The 23,326-nt window shown below is 35.7% G+C and overlaps 1 protein-coding gene across 2 annotated transcripts in view; it reads left to right on the forward strand.

Annotated features, from left to right (window-relative positions):
* LOC141548030 (sulfotransferase 1 family member D1-like) overlaps positions 1–21,117 on the forward strand; it is a 35,407-nt gene extending 14,290 nt beyond the window's left edge. Inside the window, exons 3-10 of one of the 2 annotated variants that reach the window (XM_074276790.1) lie at positions 1,198–1,281; positions 1,643–1,797; positions 3,946–4,071; positions 6,721–6,818; positions 10,218–10,344; positions 13,192–13,286; positions 16,845–17,025; positions 20,938–21,117. In XM_074276790.1, the coding sequence (XP_074132891.1) occupies positions 1,653–1,797; positions 3,946–4,071; positions 6,721–6,818; positions 10,218–10,344; positions 13,192–13,286; positions 16,845–17,025; positions 20,938–21,050 (885 nt within the window). In that variant the 5' untranslated portion in view covers positions 1,198–1,281; positions 1,643–1,652 and the 3' untranslated portion in view covers positions 21,051–21,117. The remainder of the gene's footprint in view (positions 1–1,197; positions 1,282–1,642; positions 1,798–3,945; positions 4,072–6,720; positions 6,819–10,217; positions 10,345–13,191; positions 13,287–16,844; positions 17,026–20,937) is intronic. The other variant, XM_074276789.1, reaches the window with a different exon arrangement.
* Positions 21,118–23,326: the final 2,209 nt, after the last annotated feature.

The raw sequence follows: 23,326 nt of genomic DNA on the forward strand, positions 1-23,326 counted from the left end.
TATTAAGTATATATTGTGTGCTCTATAGGTCTGAATTAGTATCAAAAAAGAAACATGTAAGTCACCATAAGTATTCAAATTCACACGATTTGAAATTATAATTATTTAAAATATGATTTTTCCTCCAGTTCAATGGAAATATGAAAAGGGAATAAAAATAATGTTACTATTACACAGGATTCATTATTCACACTCACCAGGACCAAGGTGACTAAATAAATGTATGTTAATTAGCTTATTACTATTTTAACCAAAGCTAACATATACCATTGAATGTATTTTAATAATTGACAGCTGACTGATTTTTTTTCATATCCTTGTTTTTGCTCTCACTTGTTTTTCCTAACAAGAACTCTGAACTTAAATTATAACCCTGCAATTAACTTAATAAAACGGGATCCATTTCTAGGGCCTCATTTTGTCAAAATCTGTTTGAATATTTAAAACGAAAACTGAACCATACAGCCCAGCATTATGCAATTTTCATGGATGCAAAATTAAGTATTTAAATCACTATTTGCTCTTATAAGCATATCTAAGCTTTTATGTACATAAAGGAGAATATGGTACAAATGTTGTCTGACCTTTATAATTACATTAAATCATGCTATATTAATCAATCAACAAAAATTTGTATGCCAGCTGGAATGTTCTCTTCTCTAAATTATAATCGTTCTCTGGGAGCAGATTTCTTGGGGAGCTTCTGGAGGCAGCCTTGGCTTCAGTTCAGTTTCAATAATCACTGCAAATGCAGTCAGGAGTTAAAATCCAGATTCTTTATTGTGTCCTTCAAAATCCGGAATCTTTTCCTGGGCCCAGTTAGCTTTCTTAGAGGCTATCTCTCTCTTGGTTCCCGAGAGCTTTTGTCCAAATGTCTCTAGCCAGCACAAAGGGGGAAGTGGGAATGACTCTACTCCTCCTCCCAGAGAGTGGGCTTGTGGATGGGCTTGTGAATCTCCCAGAAGTCAATCCTAGTTGTGAATCTCCTGGAAGTCCATGAGTAAGCTTTTACTTTCCTCCTTATGTATGCTCTCTAAAGGTATGAAGTCTAATGTGTGAACCAATGAGTGAACTCCTTTAAAGGTGTGAACTAAGCACTTTGTTTCAAGTTCTGGCCCATAACATCTCCTTGTAGGATCAAATCAATCATTCTGAACCATGCTAAATTAGATAATTATTGTCTCTATCCAATTCCAGTGACTTGTAAGAATCCTAACAGCCAGCCTCTGTGCTCATCACTGAGGATACAAAGAAAAAAGGCAAATCTGAAGATCTTGAGAGGTTTGTCAATTTTGAACTCTGCAAGTTCCTCCACATGCCTCATTCCACGTATTATTTCATCACTGCTAATGTTAGAAGTCAAAATTATTTTTCTCCTCAGTAATCAATGTTAGAACAAGATATTTTTTACTCTTTGTGACAATAATTGTGACTGACTAGCTGCATTATAATAGGGTTCCACCATATATAGTTTATTGTTTTACTTGACAAAAAAAGATAACACAAATATATAGGTATATATGTCAAATATGTATTTCAAAAAATGTCCATCAAATAAGTATCAAGTGATGTGTCAAAATGAAGATTTCATAAACTCTGCCAATGTTTATGAGGGACTTCCATTTGTGTGTTTTAAAACCAGTCTTTTAAAAATGGAGAAGAAAGAAAAGTTCACAGAAGAATTAGTGGATGTTCATGGAACCCCTCTCTTGAGGAGCATCGCAGAAGCATGGTCCCAGGTAGAAGGATTTGAGGCCAGACCAGACGACCTTCTCATCACTGCATATCCCAAATCGGGTGAGTTGGCATTTCATTAACACAATTACCAGCCATTTGTGTTACATACGGCCTATGAGATACTAAGCCACTCATCTCATCACTCAATACTCTCCATCAGACATGACAAACATACAGCCATCAAACAGAGCTGATCCACAGTGGGGTTGAAACCACATTAAAGTTGAGTTCCCATCTGATTTTTATGTGTTGATTTGTTCAGAGATAGATAGATAGATACACACACACATATATATATATACATATATGTATGTATGTATATATATATACATAAATATGTATACAAATATATATTTATAAATATGTATACAAATATATATATGTGTGTGTGTTCTTAATGAATATGCAGCCCATGGGATATTTTTATGATTTATGGGATAAGGAGCCTTGTTTCAATTTGAGCTTGACCTCAGATCTAGATTCAATGATTTTTCTAAAGCTCAAATCTCAGCTTGTCATTTTCCTACTCAGTAAACTCCCATGATTCCCTCCCAACTCCAAAATAAAATATAAAGTGCTCTGTTTAGCATTCAGAACCCTTTATGACTTAGATTCCTATTACCTGTCCAGTCCTCTCACAACTTACTCCTCCACACGTACTCTTCAATCGAGGCTCCCTAGCTTCCTGTTGGTCCCATCAAAAAGATGTTCCATCTCTCAGCTATGGAATTATCATTGGCTCTCATTCATGCCTGGAATGTTCTACCTCCTCTTTTCTACCTGCCAACATCCCTGGATTTTCTTCTGGCTTTCTTTTACCTACCAACTAAAATCCCCATTTTCTACAGCAAGCTTTTCTCAAGCCCTCTTAATTCTAGTGTCATCTCTTTCTTATTTATTTATCCTATACATAGCTTTACATATTTGTTTGCTTCTTGTCTCCTCCATTGGATTAAGAACTTCCCAAGACCAAGAATTGTCTTTTGCTTTTTTGTCTCCAGAAATTATGCCTTCAATAATTTTTGATTGATCGATTGATTTAAAAAAGCAAATTAGAGAAGATGGCAACCAGCATTATTGAAGAAGTTTCCTTCCTTGAAATTTCAGTCCCTATTTCTATTTCTTGTATGCTACTTTTTAAACTCATTTTCCCACACATGGTCAAATGGTTCCTACCCAAGTTTGGTGAAGAACTGAAGGACTCAACATATTGAGTAAATAACGTAAATTTCTTTGGCAGTCTTATGCGCTTATGGACCTTTTGCAGAATAATTTTTAATAACTAAGAAAAAGGCCACTTTTCAGCTCAACTTTAGTGAAAATAAAGGTGTCATTTCCTCCCTCAATGTCATGAACCCCGCTGAAATTTATTCACAAACATGCATCTACTGACCTCTGATTAAGAATCCCTCCTTTAATATACTATCCCTTAACTGAATTAAATAGAAGAGCCCAAGTCCTTCTTGATTGAAGACCAATAAAATCTATGTCCTCTTTCAGTTTTTCAGTCATCATGACAGCAATATCATACACAAATATCTCACAAGCAAAGGCTTCATCCTAATTAGTTCAGATGGATTATTAATTAGCTTGTATTAGTCAACAAATCAGAAGAGTTTTGTATCTGCAGTATTAATAAGTCATATTCTCCAGTATTGAACACGTCATTTGATTTGGAATGACTGTAATTGATTTTTCTGTATTTTTTAGAGCAATTTGGCAAATTCAAGACCAACTAGATCTGGGATCTCAGTGCTATATAATCAAAACCATTGATGAGCCTCCTTACTATTCACTTTTAATTTTAACATAACTTTTTCAAGCAATTTCCTTCATAAAAAGAATAGCTAACATTTCTATAGCATTTACTACATGGCAGGAATTGTCTAAAATTTTACAATTTTATCTCATTTGATCTTCACAACAACCCTGCCATTCTGTGCCATTATTATCATTATTTTACAAATTAGGAAACCTGAGGGAAACAACAGTTAAGTGATTTGCCCAGATTCACCCAAACGATAAGAATCTTACATGGGATTTGAAGTCAGGTCCTAGACTCAAGTACCAAGACTCTGTCTACAGTGCCATTTAGCTGCCTGCAGGTTCCTTGTGTGAAAATGTTTTTTCTTTAATAATCATACTTCCATAAAACTGAAATAAAGTCTATTTCTTGACGAATTTAATTTCTATAATTTGTTTTTTCAGGAACCACTTGGGTCAGTGAAATCTTGGATCTGATCTATAACAATGGAGATGTAGAGAAATGCAAACGAGATGCTATATTCAGTCGGGTCCCTCTCATGGAATTGATACTGCCTGGATATACAAATGGTAATTCTAGTTAGTGTATCTTTATATTAGAAAAAATCAACCGTTCTCATACTCTTCCCATCATCTCTACAGCAGACTTTGGGAAAAAAATTTGGTGAAAAAAAGTCTGCAAAACTAAAAAAAAAAAAAAAAAAGGATAAGAATCTAATCAAATGTAATTTGAGAAAATAATAAATTATAATAATTTAATCATCAGATAATAGCAACAAATTCTTTCCCTTCATTCTGCAACCACTTGATAGTAAAGGGGCAGCCATTGGCCAGGAATTACATCATCCCCTAAATTCAGATGTAAAGATTTTTAGACATTTGCTCAGATCCTATAGGAAAATCTTGAATGTGCTTATGAAACATTGCAGATTTTTTTAATACAAAGAAGTGATGTCCCCAGGAAAAACAAGAATTCGGGCCAAGTCTTTTGTTTCTCGACAGATCTCTCAGATAACAACATTCTTCCCCTGGCCTTGGTTAGCCCTGCTAAACCACCACTGCTTAAGACTCCCTCTTCTCTGAAGCTTGGCCCCACTCTTCCTGACATTTCCTGATGCTATAAAAACTTGTCCAATAGCTTGTTTCCCAGTTAAATAACAGAAAGGATAAGCACTGGGGTTAGCATGGGAAGGCTTATAACGTCTTCCTCAGAGAGTTCTGAGGACTTCGGTGCTGAGCACATCTCTTAACATCTCTCAGCCTCAGTTTTTTCATCTCTAAAATGGAGATAATGTCATCTGTCTCAGATTGAATTGTAAATGACATAGTATATAACAAGCTCTTTGCATATCTTGAAACCATTCTATGGCCAATTGTACTCTGTCTAAATTATATTTCCCTCCATTCCATTTGAAAAGCAGCTGCCATAGTGTATTGAGCACTGGACTTGGCATTGGGAGTTCAAAGCCTATTTTGACACTGAAGTCAATAAGTCAAGCTCTGAGCAGTATAAGCTATGAAATGAATAAGAACACTAGGCCTGTTTCCACAGCCCTAACAGGATAAGCATGGTGACACATGTTGGGATGATTGCTGTGCGGCCTGACTAAGGTGTTATAGAAATGTGAGCAAATATTCATTCACTTCATGAGCAATCAATTTCCCCATAATTTCTCCATTTGCAAAATGGAATTGGTCATGGCTTTCTCTAACCACCAAATGGCAGCATGTTTAATTAATGAAATATTTATTGCTGAAACATCTATAAGCTCCTAAAGTAAAGGTTTAGAAAAATGGCTAAAAAAAGACTGTAAAAGCGGAGTATAAGACTAATCATAATTAATAGGTGGGTTTGGGTATATGGCAGCTAAGTGGCATAGTGCATAGAGTGCTGGGCCTAGAGTCAGGAAGACATTTTCATGATTTCAAATCTGGTCTCAGACACTATCTGTGTGACCCTGGGCAAGTCATTTAGTTCTGTCTGCCTGAGTTTCCTTAACTGTAAAATGGAGATAATAATAGCGCCCACCTTAGATCAAATTAGATCATATATGAAAATGATTTAGCGCAGAACCTACATAATAGGAACTTGTTTCCTTCCTTTCTCCCCTGAAGAAGACCAGCTCAAGGAGTAACTAGGTGATGTATTGGATAGAGCACCTAAGCCTGGAGACAGCAGGACCTGAGCTCAAATCTGGCCTCAGATACTCATTAGTATCTGACTTTAGACAACTTACTTATGCCAATTACTTCCCTCCCCCCCAAAAAAAATGATTAGCTCTAAAGATAAACGGACTTTGGCATATACATGAGTCATGAAACAGTTAAATGATTTGCCCACAATCATATATATATATATATATATATATATATATATATATGTATATATATATACATATATATATACATATATATATATATATAATATATATGTGTGTATAAGTATGTATGTAGTATATCTTTATTAAGTAGGACTTGAAGGTATCTGACTGTTCCTAATTTCAAGTCTGGCTCCCTATTCAATTAAAATATTGTGTCTCCTGATATCATACTTATTTAATTTTTTGCTCTTCTCTTTGTTGCTAAGGCACTGAGACTTTTACCAGCCAAATTACCACCAAATCACCATCAAAAATAAAGATATTTAAATAGTGCTATTAGCCTCCAAGGCAGATTGGTCCCAGTGCATTAGTTTAAGCTTAGCCAAATGAAACCTCACATATCCTATGAATGCTTTGTGTAATAAACTGAAGATTTGTCCAGTAGATCTATAGAGTCAGTGCATTTTGAAGAAGGAAATGGAGCACAGTATCAAGAACCCTAGTATTTGGACTTAGAGGACTGGCATTCCCAGGTGAGCCTGGACAATTTACTTAAACTCCCAGTTTCATCTGTAAAACAGGAGGATTTTACCTCTATCTTTTACAAACCAAATAACCTCCATTTGATTTCAATTCTAATCTATGCATTAATTTCAACAGACTGAGAAAAATGATGCACGAACCATAGATCTGCAGAATTAAACTTTTGGGTTTTTTTTTTAAATAAGAAGGTGAGGGAAAATGTCAACCACACCATAAAATTAAATTTCTATGATTTATTGATTACATAATGAACTTTAACAAGGAAAGAACATGCTAATGATGACTTGGACTAGAATAGACATGAAGAGAGAGAAGTAATTATTGCCAGTCTTGTCATTTCTTTCCATACCAACAGGTGTAAAGAAGTTGGGAGAATTAAAGTCTCCACGCCTACTGAAAACACATCTGCCAGTGGAACTCCTTCCTTCCTCTCTGTGGAAGAATGACTGCAAGGTAATCAATTGGAAAGGAAAGAGGAGACTGATAAGCTGGCCTCCTGTAATCAGGCCTTCCATCTCCCATTAATAAAGAGGTATTTGTTTCCCAGGGAGGAGACAATTAGTTAAGATCTTGTCTACAGGGATGGCATCCATGTAATCAGAGATTCACAGAATCAAAGAGACAGAATTTTTTAAATGGCTATCATTTTATATTGCACCTTATGCTTTGCAAAGCACTTTACAAAGAGTATTTCATTTTGTCCTCACAATTATCCTGGAAGGTAGATCCTATTATTATTTACATTTTTCCAGTAAGGAAATTGATGCAGACTTCCATAAGGTCAAACAGGTAGAAATGTGTGGGTCTGGATTTGAGCTCAGACCTTCCTGGCCCCAGCTCTAGTGCTCCATCTAATGGGCCACCGAGCTGCTTCTCTTCCTAGGGATCATTCCACAAGAGCACTTAGCTTCTACATGAGTATGTGACATAAAATAACTGCCACATTGAGTCAAGATGCTCTTATAAAGGTAATTTCTCCCTTAAATATCTCTGGAGAATAAAGTCTTCTTCCCTATTTCCTTACCATTTTAAAATCCTAATGCCTGGCACCATGCTTGACACATAGTAGATACTTTTAAAATATATGAAGGAATGAATTGAATGGAACCTATTCAGTAGTAGATATGCCTAACTGGAAAGTCACTTACTATTGGGCACTCTTACCCATCATTCCACACCTGAAAGATTGATATTTGTAAAGCACAGATCCAAGCAGATCACTCCTCAATTTAAGAAAAAAGCTTATAGGACTACCACTGAACTCTAGGATGAATAAAAATTCCTCTACTTCATCTTTGAAAGCCTTCAAAACCTATCTCCAGCCCACTTTCCCAGCCCATAGTACAAATAATGTTTCTTCATACACTGAATTCCAGCAAAACTAAGCATTTTGCTGTCCCTGGTGCTGAACTCCCCCTATGCCCCTTGCTGAGTTCATTCATCTCACTCTCCCTCAGTTTCCTCATTTTTCAAATGTGGGAATTGGAAGGTCCTTTCCAGTTTTAAATATATGCTTCTGTGGCCTTCTGTTTCTTTATTGTTATTCTGTATCTGGTTTGATATTTCTTTATCTTTCTGGGCTTATCAAACTTTCCCCTGTGCTTGTGATAAACTCCCTCCTCACTTCTTCCCCAACATCCCTAGTTTAGTTCAAGGCTTAATTGATATTCCGCGTCCCACAGAATTCCAGTCCTATATAAGTTCTCCTTATAAAAATTACCTTGTATTTACTGTATGCTTTTTTATTTAATTTTCTTTGTATGCCATTTCCCCCCAAGGGAATGTAATTTTCTTAAAAGTAGAAGATACTTTGTTACTTTCTTTGTATGTCTAGCACAATGTCTGGCACATAATAAAAATAAATACTTGTTAAATAGATGAATGAATGGTTTAAAACATCATATAGTGGCCAACATTTGTGACTTAGTAAGTAAAATGTATCAACACAATTAGCATTTTCTTTGATGACTACAGTGCCTTTAATGTCATTCTTTTGGTAGAATGGGATAACCTCCCTTGAGCTATCTCCAGAGACACTTCTGGTACATCTGAAGGATCAAGTCTTTGAGAAGGCAATGGAACACCCTTACTGGTCACTGCACAGGAAGAGCTGCCTAATCAACAGTCTTTATTTAAAGGGAGAAAAAAGGCCACAGAACTACCTCCCTACTCCCTGCTTCAAACAGGAACTTTCAGAGAGAGTGACAGGGCATGTGTTATTTCAGGAAAACAAAAAGTAGAGAATGGAAGCAGAAGATTTTTGTCTTTTCAACTCTAACCTGAATGGTCCCATGGTGTTGTCTTCTTGCCAAAGCACATGAGAAAAGAAGACCTGGCAACCCCTATTACACCAAAATAATAACATCAAAGCATTGTAGTCATGAAAAAATTAAAATATACTGTACTTAGAGCTAAGTGTCCTAAAGGATAGAGTGCTAGGTCTAGAGTCAGAGAGACTTGAGTTCCATCCTCCCTCAAATTCTAGCTGTAAATCCATTAAGCTCTATCTGCTTCAGTTTTTTATTCTGTAAAATGGGAATTATATAAACACCTACTTTACTAGCTTGAAAGAATCAAATCTTTTTGTAAAAACCTTTGCAAGCTTTCAAGAGTAAGCTCCTGAGCCGTGAAAACTGCCTGCTTTACTTTAAAAAATCCAAACGGAAAACTTCAAAACTCAGCAAGTTGGGATGAAATGCCTACTACGTGCCAGGCATACAAAACCACTCCTTGCTTTTGCATTTTGGAAAGAGAGGTAAGGGAATGACATGTAATAAAAAGGCTAAATATTACATATTCAAATACAAATTAAGTCTCCATACTCCACAATTCTTTTGTAGTAGAAAATATGTATTGTTGTAGAATCACAAAATCACAGGGTGAAAAGGAACTTCAGTCACTTATCCACCTCTCTCACAAAGTATAAGCCTTATCTATAAAATTCTCAACTATGCCAGCAGTATTTGGATTTTTTTCTTTTAAATGGAATCTCTGGTGTTAGATTTATTTTCTTATACTTGGCTTCTTTTTCCTACAGATAGAATGCAGAAAAAGATTTTAATTGAAGATCATAATTTAATTGGATTTTGGTTAGCTGGGACTTTTTCATGGAGCACTTAGAGTTGTGATGACATAATTTTTTGTTTGTTAGAAAACACATGCAGTAGTACAATAGTGAATGTTTAATAACTGAGTTGTAGAGTTGTAGTTAGGTGACTCTGAGGATATAACTCTGAGTCTGGAGTCAGGCCTGAATTCAAATACAACCTTAGACATTTACTAGCTATGGGACTCTGCTCAAGTCACCTAATCCTCTGCCTTACTTCCCTGATAGTAAAATGAACTGGAGAAGGAAACAGCAGATAACTCCAGAATCTTTGCCATGAATACCCTGAATATGATCACCGAGAGTTAGACGAAACTTCAACAACTGAACTACCCCACAGGGGAAAAAAATGTAGATTGAACCCACTTTTCAGTTTAATTAATCTACATTATTAACATTTTCTCCAATTTTCTCTTAATTATAGGCAATCAACAAAACACCAAATCAAGTCCTGTTTTGTAGGATTTTGTCAATATTTGAAAAATAAATTCTCATGCTGAAAATATAAATCACTTCTTTCAAGTCAATTCGAACTGACTATAACACATGCCTGGAGATCTGAAAATGGTGCCCTCTCCCCTCCATGTTGTGCTAATGAACAGTTATGGAGGCCTTTGTCACAGGACAGAGGTGGAGGCCTAGATCGAAAAGTAGGAAGGGGCAATATCTGTTACTGAAGTCACTTAATTATCTTTTTTTAAAAGAATACTAATTAAACTTCACAAATCTCCCTTTTGTTCCCACAGATGATCTACGTATCACGGAATGCTAAGGATGTCGCTGTCTCTTACTATTATTTTCATAAGATGTCAAAGATGCAACCAGAGCCTGGTACTTGGGAGGAGTTTCTGGAGAAATTCATGACTGGAAAGGGTAAGACTAACTATTCAGTAATGGAATATTATTATTCTATAAGAGGTGATAAGCAGGCTGATTTCAGAGAAGTCTGGGAAGATTTACATGAATTATTGATGAGTGAAGTGGATAGAACCATGAGAACCTTGTACACAGCAACAAAATTATACAATGATTAACTGTGATGGCCCTGGCTCTTTCTACAATGAGGTGATTCAAAGCAATCCCAACAGATTTGTGATGGAAAGAGGCATCCTCCTCCAGAGACAGGATGATGGAGATTGAATGGGATTCCCAATGTAGTTTTTTCATCTTTATTTTGCTGGTTGTTTTCTGCTTGTTTTTTTCTTTCTCATTTTTCTGTTTTAATCTTATTTTTCTTGCATAGCATGGTAAATGTGGAAATATGTTTAGAAGAATTGAATATGTTTAACTTATATTGCATTGCTTGCTGTGCAGGGGAGGAGAAAGGGAGGAGAAAAATTTGGAACACAAGGTTTTGAAAGAGTGTTGAGAACTATCTTTGAATGTATTTTGAAAAATAAAAAGCTATTTTTATTTTTTTAAAAGAGGAGGGGGAAAAGACTAAGTGTTCATTGGACCTGAACTCAAAAATAAGAAATACTCGATGATTGAATAAATCTAAGAATACTCTTAGATTGAATGAAGGGAAGAGAAGTTCACAGTAAATTAATATATGTTAACTGAGGTCCCTTTACCTATTTCCTATTTTCTGAGACAGGAAATAATAGTTGATGGCATAATGAATAGAATGCTAGATATGGAGTTAGGAAGACTTGAATTCAAACCTATGCTCAGACACTGTGTGATTTTAAATGGTTAGCTAGTTGGCACTGCTAGGTGGTGCAGTGGATAGAGCACCAGCCCTGAAGTCAAGAGTACCTGAGTTCAAATCTGGCCTCAGATACTTACTTCTTAACTGTGTTAACCTAGGTAAGTCACTTAACTCTGATTGGCTGAGCAAAAAAAAAAATTTCTCTCAACACCACTTGTCAAATAAGGATACCATCTCATTCCCCAAGATTATTATGACAAGTTATTTTTTAAGGTAAAATGTTTTGTAATACTGAAAGCACTTTCAAATGTTAATATTATTGCTATTAAAATAAAGGAAATCCAAGGAAATCTACTCAATAAACTTTGGATAAAAAAATCCATCTCCATCCAGAAATAGAACTATGGAGAATTGAATACAAATTGGCAAAAGCTATGATCACTTATTTTTTTCTGTTTTTTTTTTCCTTTTCTCCCATGGTTTTCCCCTTTTACTCTCATTTTTCTTTCTCAACACATTCCTAAAAAACGTGTATTAAAATAAATAAATAAATTTTAAAATGAAGGAAAAATATTTAAAACAGGTGAACATGATAAAATACATATATATATATATATGATAAAATACATATATATATATATATTATGATATCCCTTCCAAATAGAACAGGTATTATAAATAATCAGAATTTATAGATCAATATTTTTCAGAATAATTTTTCAAAATTCGTTCTCATTCTTATTGCCCTAATGCACAACCCCATTTTATGCCTGGAATGTTTCAAAATCTCCCAACTTGTCTTCCTGCCTCCAATCTGAACCTTCTCAAATTTTCCACATTTTGCAAATTTTAACTCAGTTTCTACACAATAAAGTGGAGATTGCTTTGTCTGTTATACAGCAGAGACTATATTGATTATCTTATCCTTTTAAAAGTAATTAACTAACCTTAACAAGTGAGGTTATTGTTGTTCAGTCATTTTTAGCCCTGACTATGGATAATCCCATCTTGGCAAAGACACTGGAGTAGTTTGCCATTCTTTCCCCAGCTTACCTTACAAAGCAGGACACCAAGGCAAATAGGGTTAAGTGACTTGTCCAGAACTAGTGTATTGAGGTCAGATTTGAACTCAGGAAGATGACTTTTCTTGACTCCACCATTAATCTATGCACTATGGAGCCACTTACCTATCCTGACAAATTAGGTATGAACACTTTTTTGACTGAATTTACAAATCAGAATGGAATGTGAAAAAAGCCTATACATCCAGAACGGGTACATTAATTCTGGTTGTCAATCAAAGATGACCTTACCTAACAAAGGGAATTACTTTTAACTGATGGGATAATCAGTGGAACCTTATCCTCACACTGGCATTCAAGACATTGCACAATCTTCCCTAGACCATCTCTCCAACCATCGCTTCACTAGCTCACCGCCTGATCTCCTCCATCAAAATGGCTCTTCTCATTTCTTCCCAAGTCTGTCTAAGACAGGTCTATGTTTTGGCTCTTGTTCATGATATCTACCTGTATAAAATGTCCTTCCCCATCTTCTTTTAGGATTTAAGTTCTACTTGTCCTTCAAGGCTCTGCTCAAGTGTCAACTTTTTTCATAAGCCCCTAAATATAGAACTGGAGAGTTCCAAAGGAAATATCCAGACAAACCCTCTATTTTAAAAATAAAGAAATTGAATCCCAGAGAGGTAAAGAACTTGTGCATTCCATCTAGATTGCTAACAGACTGCTTATTTTTAAGAATATGTCTTTTTTATTCCTAGGATTCACTGCCTTAATGGTATCAGTATTCAACAAACAATTGAGGCATATTGCATTACACCAGCAAAACACAGTACCTTGAGGAAACAAGCTCCTTGTGGTTGTTTTTTTCTTTTATATCCCTACAATTTAAGTGTTTTCAACAAAGTGGGCACTTAATAAATGCTTCTTAAATTAAAATGGGATGACTCGATGACAATGACATTAACAAGAAATGTGGGTAGATTTTAAAGGTCTTTTCTTCCTACAAAACTTTTCTTCCCCCTGAATGTCTTCTCTTTTGTAACTTAGTGATTTTTGGTTCCTGGTATGACCATGTGAAGGGCTGGTGGGAGAAGAAGAAGGACTACCGTATCCACTACCTCTTCTATGAAGATATGAAGGAGGTGAGAGAAAAGCAACCCTTTTCCATATGAAACTCTGCATACTTCCATTTTTCCTTTGAAATCCTCTTCAATCAGTAATTAGTTCAGATACAACTATCCTATGTTCTATCTTCTTCTGAAAAAGTGTCTCACACTCTTCTTACGAAGATGAAGAGATATGAAAAAGACAAGAATATTCCATTAGATGGATTTCAAAACTAGTTGGAATGGCCAGACTCAAAGAGTTATTGTGCATGATTCAATAACAATAGCCCAGATCTCCAGGGGATTGCCCCACAGATCTGTGGGGGTTTTTTGTTTGTTTGTTTGTTTGTTTGTGGGGGTTTTTTGTGTTTTTTTATTGTGAGGAATCCTTTTCTTTTATTAATTTTATAATTATAAAATTTTTGAGAGTATTTATGCATGAGTAATTTTTTATAACATTATCCCTTGTATTCATATTTCCAAATTTTCCCCTCCCTTAGATGACAGGCAATCCCATACATTTTGCATGTGTTACAGTATAACCTAGATATAGTGTATCCAATTTTCTTGTTGCACGTTAAGAATTAGATTCTGAAGGTATAAGTAACCTGGGTAGAAAGACAGTAGTGCTAACAGTATACCTTCAATTCATAGTGTTCCTTCTGTGGGTATAGTTGTTTCTGTCCATCATTGATCAGCTTGAAGTGAGTTGGATCTTCTTTATGTTGAAGATATCCACTTCCATCAGAATACAGCTTCATACAGTATTGTTGTTGAAGTGTATAGTGATCTTCTGGTTCTATTCATTTCACTCAGCATCAGTTGATATAAGTCTCTCCAAGCTTTTCTGTATTCATCCTGCTGGTCACTTCTTACAGAACAATAATATTCTAGGACATTTATATACCACAATTTATTCAGCCATTCTCCACTTGATGGACATCCATTCATCTTCCAGTTTCTAGTCCCTATGAAAAGAGATGCTACAAACATTTTGGCACACACAGGTCCCTTTCCCCTCTTTAGTATTTCTTTGGGATATAAGCCCAGTAGTAGCACTGCTGAATCAAAGGGTATGCACAGTTTGATAACCTTTTGGGCATAGTTCCAAATTGCTCTACAGAATGGCCGGATTCTTGCACAACTCCACCAACAATATATTAGTGTCCCAGTTTTCCCACATCCCCTCCAAAATTCATCATTATTTGTTCCTGTCATCTTAGCCAATCTGACAGGTGTGTAGTGATATCTCAGAGTTGTCTTAATTTGCATTTCTCTGAGCAGTAGTGATTTGGAACACTCCTTCATATGAGTGGATATAGTTTCAATTTCATTATCTGAGAATTGTCTGTTCATATCCTTTGACCATTTGTCAATTGGAGAATGGTTTGATTTCTTATAAATTAGGATCAATTCTCTGCATATTTTGGAAATGAGACCTTTATCAGAAACTTTAACTGTAAAAAAAAAAAATAAAAATAAAAACCTTTAACTATAAATTTTCCCAATTTGTTACTTCCCTTCTAATTTTCTTTGCATTAGTATTGTTTGTACAGAAACTTTTTAGTTTGATGTAATCAAAATCTTCTATTTTGTGATTGATAATGATCTCTAGTTCTCCTCTGGTCATAAATAACTTCCTCCTCCACAGGTCTGAGAGGTAAACTATCCTTTGTTCCTCAAATCTATTTATGATCTCGTTCTTTATGCCTAAATCATGGAGTCATTTTGATCTTATCTTAGTATATGGTGTTAAGTGTGGATCCATGTTTAATTTCTGGCATACTAATTTCCAGTTTTCCCAACAGTTTTTTGCAAATAATGAATTATTATCCCTAATGTTGGTATTTTGGGGTTTATCAAACACTAGATTGCTATAATTGTACCCTTTGTTTTCCTTTGTACCTAATCTGTTCCACTGATCAACTAGTCTATTTTTTAGCTAATACCAAATGGTTTTGGTGACTGCTGCTTTATAATATAGCTTTAGATCAGGTACAGCTAGACCACCTTCACCTGACTTTTTTTTCATTAATTCCCTTGAAATTCTCGACCTTTTATTCTTCCATATGAACTTTGTTGTTATTTTTTCTAGGTCACTAAAATAGTTTCTTGGGAGGCTGGTTGGCATAGCACTAAATAAATAGATTAGTTTGGGGAGTATTGTCATCTTTATTATATTCAATCGGCCTATCCACAAGCACTGGATGTCTTTCCAGTTATTTAAATCTGACTTTATTTTTGTGGCAAGTGCCTTTTAATTTTGTTCATATAATGCCTGACTTTTCTTTGGTAGGTGGATTCCCACATATTTTATGCTCTCGACATTTGTTTGGAATGGAATTTCTCTTTGTATCTCTTCCTGTTGCAATTTATTGATGATGTATAAAAATGCTGAAGATGTATGTGGATTTATTTTGTACCCAGCAACTTTGCTAAAGTTGTGAATTATTTCTAATAACTTTTTATTGGAATCTCTGGGGTTTTCTAAGTATAGCATCATATCATCTGCAAAGAGTGCACAGATCTGTGTTTTACCCTGTGTTATTCAGCATTTTTATCAATGACTCAGAAAAAGTTATAGATGGCATGTTCACCCAATTTACAGATAACTCAAAGCTAGGAAAGGTAGTTAACATTCTAGGTAGACAACAAAGTCAGGACCCAAAAGGGTCTTTAACAAGATCAAACTCAGTAATGATAAATATTAAGTCTTATGCTTGGGTCACAAAAATATATAAATCACCTTTCCATATAAATGATGGCAGACATGATTAGATATATCTTTCTTGAGTTCCCTTCAAGTTGTCTGATTTAAGAAAATTTCTTTACCCCTTTATTTTTACCACTCTACATTCATTTTGTGGTGATGTTCTGTTTATGGAAAAAAGTTGGAGAGCTTGGAAATTTTTGGCACACTCTGCCATCTTCCCAGAAAGCCAGAGAAAGTAATTTGTTTTTAAAACAGAAAGTTGAAGGATTTTAGTGGACCATGAGGTCAATATAAGTCAGAAGTTATGTGGCTCCCAAAAAGCTAATATTGCCTTCAACTTCAATCAGGGAAGCATAGGTTCTAAGAATGGAAAAAATATAAGTACACTTTTATTGTGCCATCAGCAGCCATATGGAATATGGTCCTCCATTGTAGATGGATTTTGATAAGCTGGAGAATATTCCAAGTAAATAGCCAGGATGGTAGAAGGCCTCAAGGAACAGGATAAATCAGATAAGAAAAGATTTGAGAGAATGCAATAAGCTGTCTTCAAGCATTTGCAGGGCTTTCTTGTGTTTTCAAGAGTTTTCATGTGTTTTTTTTGTTTGTTTGTTTGTTTGTTTTGTCCAAGAGAATATAAATAGAAGCAAGAAGGGGACATCAAAAGAAAGTAATTTATGTATGATAAAAGTGAGAGCTGTCCCAAAGTGGAATGAGCCACTTTGAAAGATTGTGGGTTCCCTTTTTTGGAGATCTTCAGACAGGAACTACATAGCCATTTATTGTCTATATCACACTGGGGAATTTCTCTCAAGTATGAGTTGAGATACCTAGCTATTGTAATCCAAAATTTAAAATTCTATGATTCCATGATTCTCTAGGACCCAAAACGTGAGTTACTGAAAATGCTGAAATTCTTGGAAAAGGATTTGCCAGAAGAGACTGTGAATAAAATCCTCTATCACACCTCCTTCGAGATAATGAAAGAGAACCCAACAACCAATTATACCATGATGCCAGAAGACAAAATGGACCATAAAATATCTCCTTTTATTAGAAAGGGTGAGAGGAACACTCTTATTCAGACTATCTTAAAGCTCATCTAATCTAGCCCTCAAATTCAATGAGACGAGTGATGGCAAGAATTGGGGGAAAGAAATAATAATCATGAGTGGTTTCTTGTTGTCCTTCAGTCCTTGTTGGTTAGGTCTGACTCTTCATGATCTCATTTGGATTTTTCTTGACAAAGATTTCCTTCTCAAGCTCATTTTTCAGATGAGGAAACTGAGGTAAAGTGGGTTAACTGATTTGCCCAGGGTCACACAGCCAGTAAGTGTCTGAGAGTGGTTGTGAACTTTGATCTTCCTGACTCCAAGCTTGGTGTTCAATTCAATACATCAAGTATCCATCCTATGAGTGGCATAGAAGAGTAACAAGGTGAGGGGGCAAGAAGAAAAAAACAACTTCAAGGTAATATTCTGTGGCAAATCTCTTTGCTGTCACAAATCTTACCTGTGAGGAAGCCTTCATGGGAGAACTTCCCCTTGGCATGCAAAACCAATATTGCAACCAGTGTCTTCCCTGAGATCCTTGACTAAATAAAGCAAGGCATCTTGGGCTACTGGAATGACCTGGATTTCCTCATTCAGGAGACTATCACTAGCTGTAGGAGAAATAGGAGCAGGGATAGCTGGGGAAATGGTGGGTGTACTTCCCTGAGCAGCTCTCTCATTAATAAAATGAATAAATTGTGCCATCTAGGGGAGGCCAAGGAGAAAAGGGGAGGAATTGAAACACAAGGTTTTGCTAGGGCATTTTTGAAGAATTGCCCATGCATATGTGTTTATTTTATATAGTTACCATATTTTGAGTAAAAGTTGTAGATACATTAGGTGATTGAAATGGTATGGGACAGAAAATGGAAGAGACAACACACATTTCTCTCTGACCTTCTTTATAACCCTCACAATAATTACCAAATCCAGGCTCTGAATTAGCTCTTGATGGGCAGAACCCACAAATATTGGGATTGCAACAAATTATCAGCAGAAGATGATTTCAAAGATTGCCCAATAAGGTCTGTTTCAATTGAAACCGGGAGGGAGGCAGCCAGTGCAAACAGCTGAGCACAAATGCCAGCACAGGTAGCTTAGTGTCCCAAGGCAGAAAATTTACAGAAGGAAACAGAGCAGAAAAGAGCTGTTTCAATCAGAAATGGGAGAGAGGCAGAGAAGCACATGCAGCTGACCACAAACACCAGCCCAGACAGAGCAGAGCCACAGTCCAGAGCAGTCTCAGTGTGGCAGTGTGACTTCCAAGGGGCAGAGAGTTTGTGGGAGGAAGAGGACCACAGAAGGTCTCTTTTAATTGGAAGTGGCAGAGGGACAGTGAGCCCCGGACACCTGAACACAAACACCAGCACAGATAGCTCAGAGTCCTGGAACAGTGCATTCTCAGGGTGGCTGAGCAGACTCTGACCACACAAACACCAGGGCAGACAGCACAGAGCCCCAGGCCATTGCTAACAACTCCACGTAGCAGAGCCAGCCCCAAGAGTGAATCAGCATTGACCCAGCACTACCTTTTCTTGACAAACCTCTCCTGCCTTAAAGGCAGTTTTTAAAAACGAGTAAAAATTATAGATGACTAATAATTGAAAGCTTTTATGGTGAAAGAGAAAAACAGATTTCAAGCCCTGAGTAGACTAAAGGCAGATTGTCTCCAGATGAAACTCCAAAGAGTGAAATAACCTGATACCCATCACACAAGGCTCTCCTAGAAGAACTTAGAAAGGATCTTGAAAGAAAGCTAGAAGACAAATGGGGAAAGGAAATGAAAGTCTTGCAAGAGAGTCTGAAAAAGGCAACAAAAAATAGACACAGTGAAATGGAAAAAAGCATATAACTCATGAAGAGATAGATTTGCTAAACTAGAAAAAGAAAACAATTCCAAATGGAAAAAAATTCCATAGGAGAAAACAAATCATTCCAAAACTCAATTGGATAAATACAAAAGTAAATAAAGAAAGAAAGAATATAACACACTAAAATTCAGAATTGAACATATGGAAATGAATGACTCAATAAGGCAACAAGAATCAGTTAAGAAATGGTATGGGACTTGAAGCTTAGAGTAGCTTTGGGGGGTTTGGGGATTAGCCAGGTTCAGTTGTGTTCTCCTGTTATTGTCCAAAAATTCAATTGGGAGACAGACAGACAAACAGAGACTCAGAGATGCATAAAAAGAAAAAGAGAGAGAGAGAGAGAGAGAGAGAGACAGAGACAGAGACAGAGACAGAGACAGAGACAGAGAATGAGAGAGAAAGAGAGAACCTATTATGTTCCAGGCACTATGTTAAAAACTGGAGAACAAAAAGAAACAAAAGACACTTAAAATCTAATAATATCAAAATGTGCTGTCAAGTGTATCTGCTTGAGCAAATTTGGAGATATGAAAATATTCAATTCATACTTATATACTTATTAAAATAATAAAGTTCCCTGTTGGGATTTGCTAAAATTGCATTTTCCTAGATAATTTGGAGTCTAGGCCAGAGTGTAAAATCAGGAATCCAAAAGATTAAAGGTTATATCCATCCCCAAACACTTAATAGCTGTGAAATCTTGGGCAAGTCATTCAGCTTCTGTCTGCCTGAGTTTTTTCACATGTAAAATGGAGATAATAGCAATAGCCCCTACCTCCCAGGGTTATACTGAAGATCAAAGGAGCTCTTAGTATAGTATCTGCCATATACTAAGCACTACATAAATGAGAGTTCTTGTGATTATTACAAAGGAGATTACCTTAGTAAATGTGTTTCATAAAACCTTAAAGTATATTCAAAAAGTCTAAGTGAAATTTCAAGCTTTTGAAACTTAAAATACAAAAGAGGATCACAGATTTAGCAATGTTGCACAGTTTCCTATTAATTTGGGAAGAACTAGATGGCACAGTCAATAGAGAGGTACCTGACCTGGAATCAAGAAAACTCGTCTTCCTGAATTCAAATCAGGCTTCAGACACTGACTAGCTGTGTGATCCTGGGGAACTCATTTAACTCTATTTGCCTCAGTTTCCTCATCTGTAAAATGAGCCAGAGAAGGTAATGGCAAACTACTCCAGAATCTTTGTCAAGAAAACTCCAAATAGGGCCATAGAAAGTTGAAAATGACTGAACAACAACAAACCTATTAATTTAAGTCTTAAAACTTTACTAAGACGTTAGAGACTTTGTATATTAATACTAAAGATTATTTGAATATTAAATGGTATTATGTTAATAATTCTCTCCGTTATCTACACATATCCAAGCTAAAAGAAAAGATTGAAGGAATCCTTAGTTCAGTGAAGAAAACATTGGGCTTAGAAATAGCAAGCATCATTTTCCTGAGTTCAAATCTGGTCTCAATTACTGACCAGATGAATGGCACCTGGGCACATCACTTACCCCTTTTTTGCCTCAATTTCCTTATCTGTAAAATGAGCTGCAGAAGGAAATGACAAAACACTCCAGTTTTTGGCCAAAAGAATCTTAAAATACGATCACAACAAGTTATACAGTACTGAAAGGACTGAACAACAATAACAAAGAGAAATGGTGGTGATATTCAAATACCCCCTAGGGCAGCTAGCCTACCTTTTTTAAAAGCCATATTTCACCCACTTTCATTCTAAAGGATTTGAGTGGAAACCTTTTTGAATTCTTCATTTTCCACATCTGGGTTCAATAAAATTAGCAAGAAAATGAAACTGATCAAATTTTATATCCGAGTCCTTTACTGGATGGTTCAAGAGCTATTTAAGTCACAATTGCTCACATATGTTGGAAAAGCCACAGGAATTAGTGAGAATAAGTGAATCAAAGTTCTGAAATCTAAATACAAGGTTTGGGCCATGATTTGGAAAACAGACCAAAAATGGTTTGCTGTGAAAGTGATACAATGGGTTAATATTCTAACCTTTCTTTTCTGCCAGGGATTTCAGGTGACTGGAAGAATCATTTCACCGTAGCCCAGTATGAGAGATTCGAAAAACATTATAACCAGCAAATGGAAGGTACTACACTGAAGTTTCGGTCTGAAATCTAAGGAAAATTCTCTCTTCTTCCAGACTTCTGAAATGTTTTTCAAGAAGAAAAACACCTAGCGATAATATGTGTAGGCTTTGAGCTTCTGCAGTTGCATGGCTTAACACTTTATATGTATACATATATATATATATTGCTAAGAAAAGTCACAATATTTAAATCAAAAGATGTAAAGAATGACTGTCCAAAATTTCCTAATAAAGTATCTGCTTAAATGTTTATATTATCTTAAAGAATTAAATCATAAAACAATGATTTTAAAAGCACCCAATTAAATATTTTCCTACTGTGCAATGTTGTAACTAGAGTTGAACAATGGGTCCTTGTCCAGAAGCAAAAAAATTTAGAAGGTTGAAATTTTGTTAGATTGATGATTTTAAAAGGTTCTAAACTTTTTAAAATTAATATGTGTTGTGCTTGATAGCTTGTGGAATTCAGTACAATTAAAATGTACCTTTTTAACAAAGATTACTAGGTCAACGTGGATATTATCAGAAGGCAGAATATATGCCAGAAGTGAATTTCTCATTAATTGGGTACTCCAATTTCCCAATCAAAGTGGCAACCTAAACACCTCCTATAGAACTTTCTCTTAAAGTTCAGCATACAAAGATGCTACTCAACTCCTACCCTACTTACTTTGTCTTAATTATTTCTTATACTGTTTTTACATGTATTTTAAAGTTAATTTGAGATCCCATTTTGATCTCTCTGCCACAGATATCAAAACTGTTGATTATAGTTGAATGTTACTTGTTTCTTCAAGATTTAATTATAAAAATGGTAGAAAGGATTAAATGATGTGTCTTACTGGAAGAAAATCTCAGCATGAGGGAAGCTTTGAGATCAGTGAGACCTAAAAACAATCTTCAACAAAACTAGTTCCCCAAATCATCACTGTATCCTTCCATGGAAACTGGGGTGTGTCAAATCAATGAGTTTTTAAGAGTCTACACAAGAGAATCAATAGATAGATTCACCCTCAGGTGGCCCAATAACCTCGGTTTCAGCTAATCAAGATGGCTGCATTATAATCTTAGAACAATTCAATGTTTTGATAGTTACTTTCCCCATGGATATATTCTACAATGATGATATAAAATAATATCAAGAAAGTGACAAATAAATATAGAGAACAGATACAAAAATGGCAAGATTTCCTTGTTACCTTCTCAGAACACATCTTTCAGAAATTATTTGGTAACCATTTGTCATCACTTTTAATCACATTAGTTAATTCACTGAGTAATTACACTGTGTGAGACTGTACTTAGTCCTGTGTGCTCCAGAGAAGATATGAAAATATAAGACACAGCCCCTGCCCTCAAAAAAGCTCACAATCTTCTTTGAGAGGCAAAACCCATAAGAAACAGTAAAAGAACAAAGCAAAATGTTGAGATATCAATTATTAGAGTCATTTAAGTTCACAAAAAGAACCACTATTCACTATTTCAAAGACTCAGACTATTCACATTTGATTTCAAAGCTTTCTGACAACTATTAATCCTGGACCATTGGTGTAAAAGGTGTTTCCTTTCAAAAGGTTTTGGGTTCTGGGTCCTAGGCTTTATTCACCTGAGATTGACAAGTGGAGGTGATAACAGTGATTTGACTCAGAAAGGAACATGACTCCTTTCTCGTTAGGTTTGCTTTGCTATTCCAGCAGGATGGCTAATCAGCAATTTGGGTTAATAATAGTGTGGATGGTAAACCTCTTTTGACAGGGGAGATTGAAAGGAACTTATTTTTCAATAAAAACTGCAGGGGCTGGTATGGAAGTGGGGCCAGAGATCGAGGATAGTGGAAGGGCAATGTTGTCATTGAAATACCTGGGCTTACCTGTTCATTAGTGAAAGTCAGACAGCAGTTGGCAAAGGGCCAATTCAATGGACCCATTCTCTACAAGTTTCTTCCAAAATTTTTTTTAAAGATTTTCTTTCATCAGTGATAATTTCAGGAGTCAATATAATTCTACAATATAGTAAACATTATAAAGCACCTACTATGTGCCAGGCACTATGTTAAATAAATGCTAGAATAAGTCAATTGCAAGATTAGTGGTCAAGAGCCCTAGAGCACTCTATGATGAAAATGGAGGAAGATCACAGTTGTAATAATGTGTGAAAGCAAGGGAGATAACACCAATACCTTTTGTCACCACATGCAAGCAGCTTCAACCACTGGGCAACCAGAAACTAAGAGCTTACAATCTTCTCTGCCATTTAACTGAGAAAAGGTCATAGATTTAGTAATTGTGAAATCGTTGGTAAATTTAGA

Source organism: Sminthopsis crassicaudata, chromosome 6 (assembly GCF_048593235.1).
Source record: "Sminthopsis crassicaudata isolate SCR6 chromosome 6, ASM4859323v1, whole genome shotgun sequence".
NCBI lineage: Eukaryota > Metazoa > Chordata > Mammalia > Dasyuromorphia > Dasyuridae > Sminthopsis > Sminthopsis crassicaudata.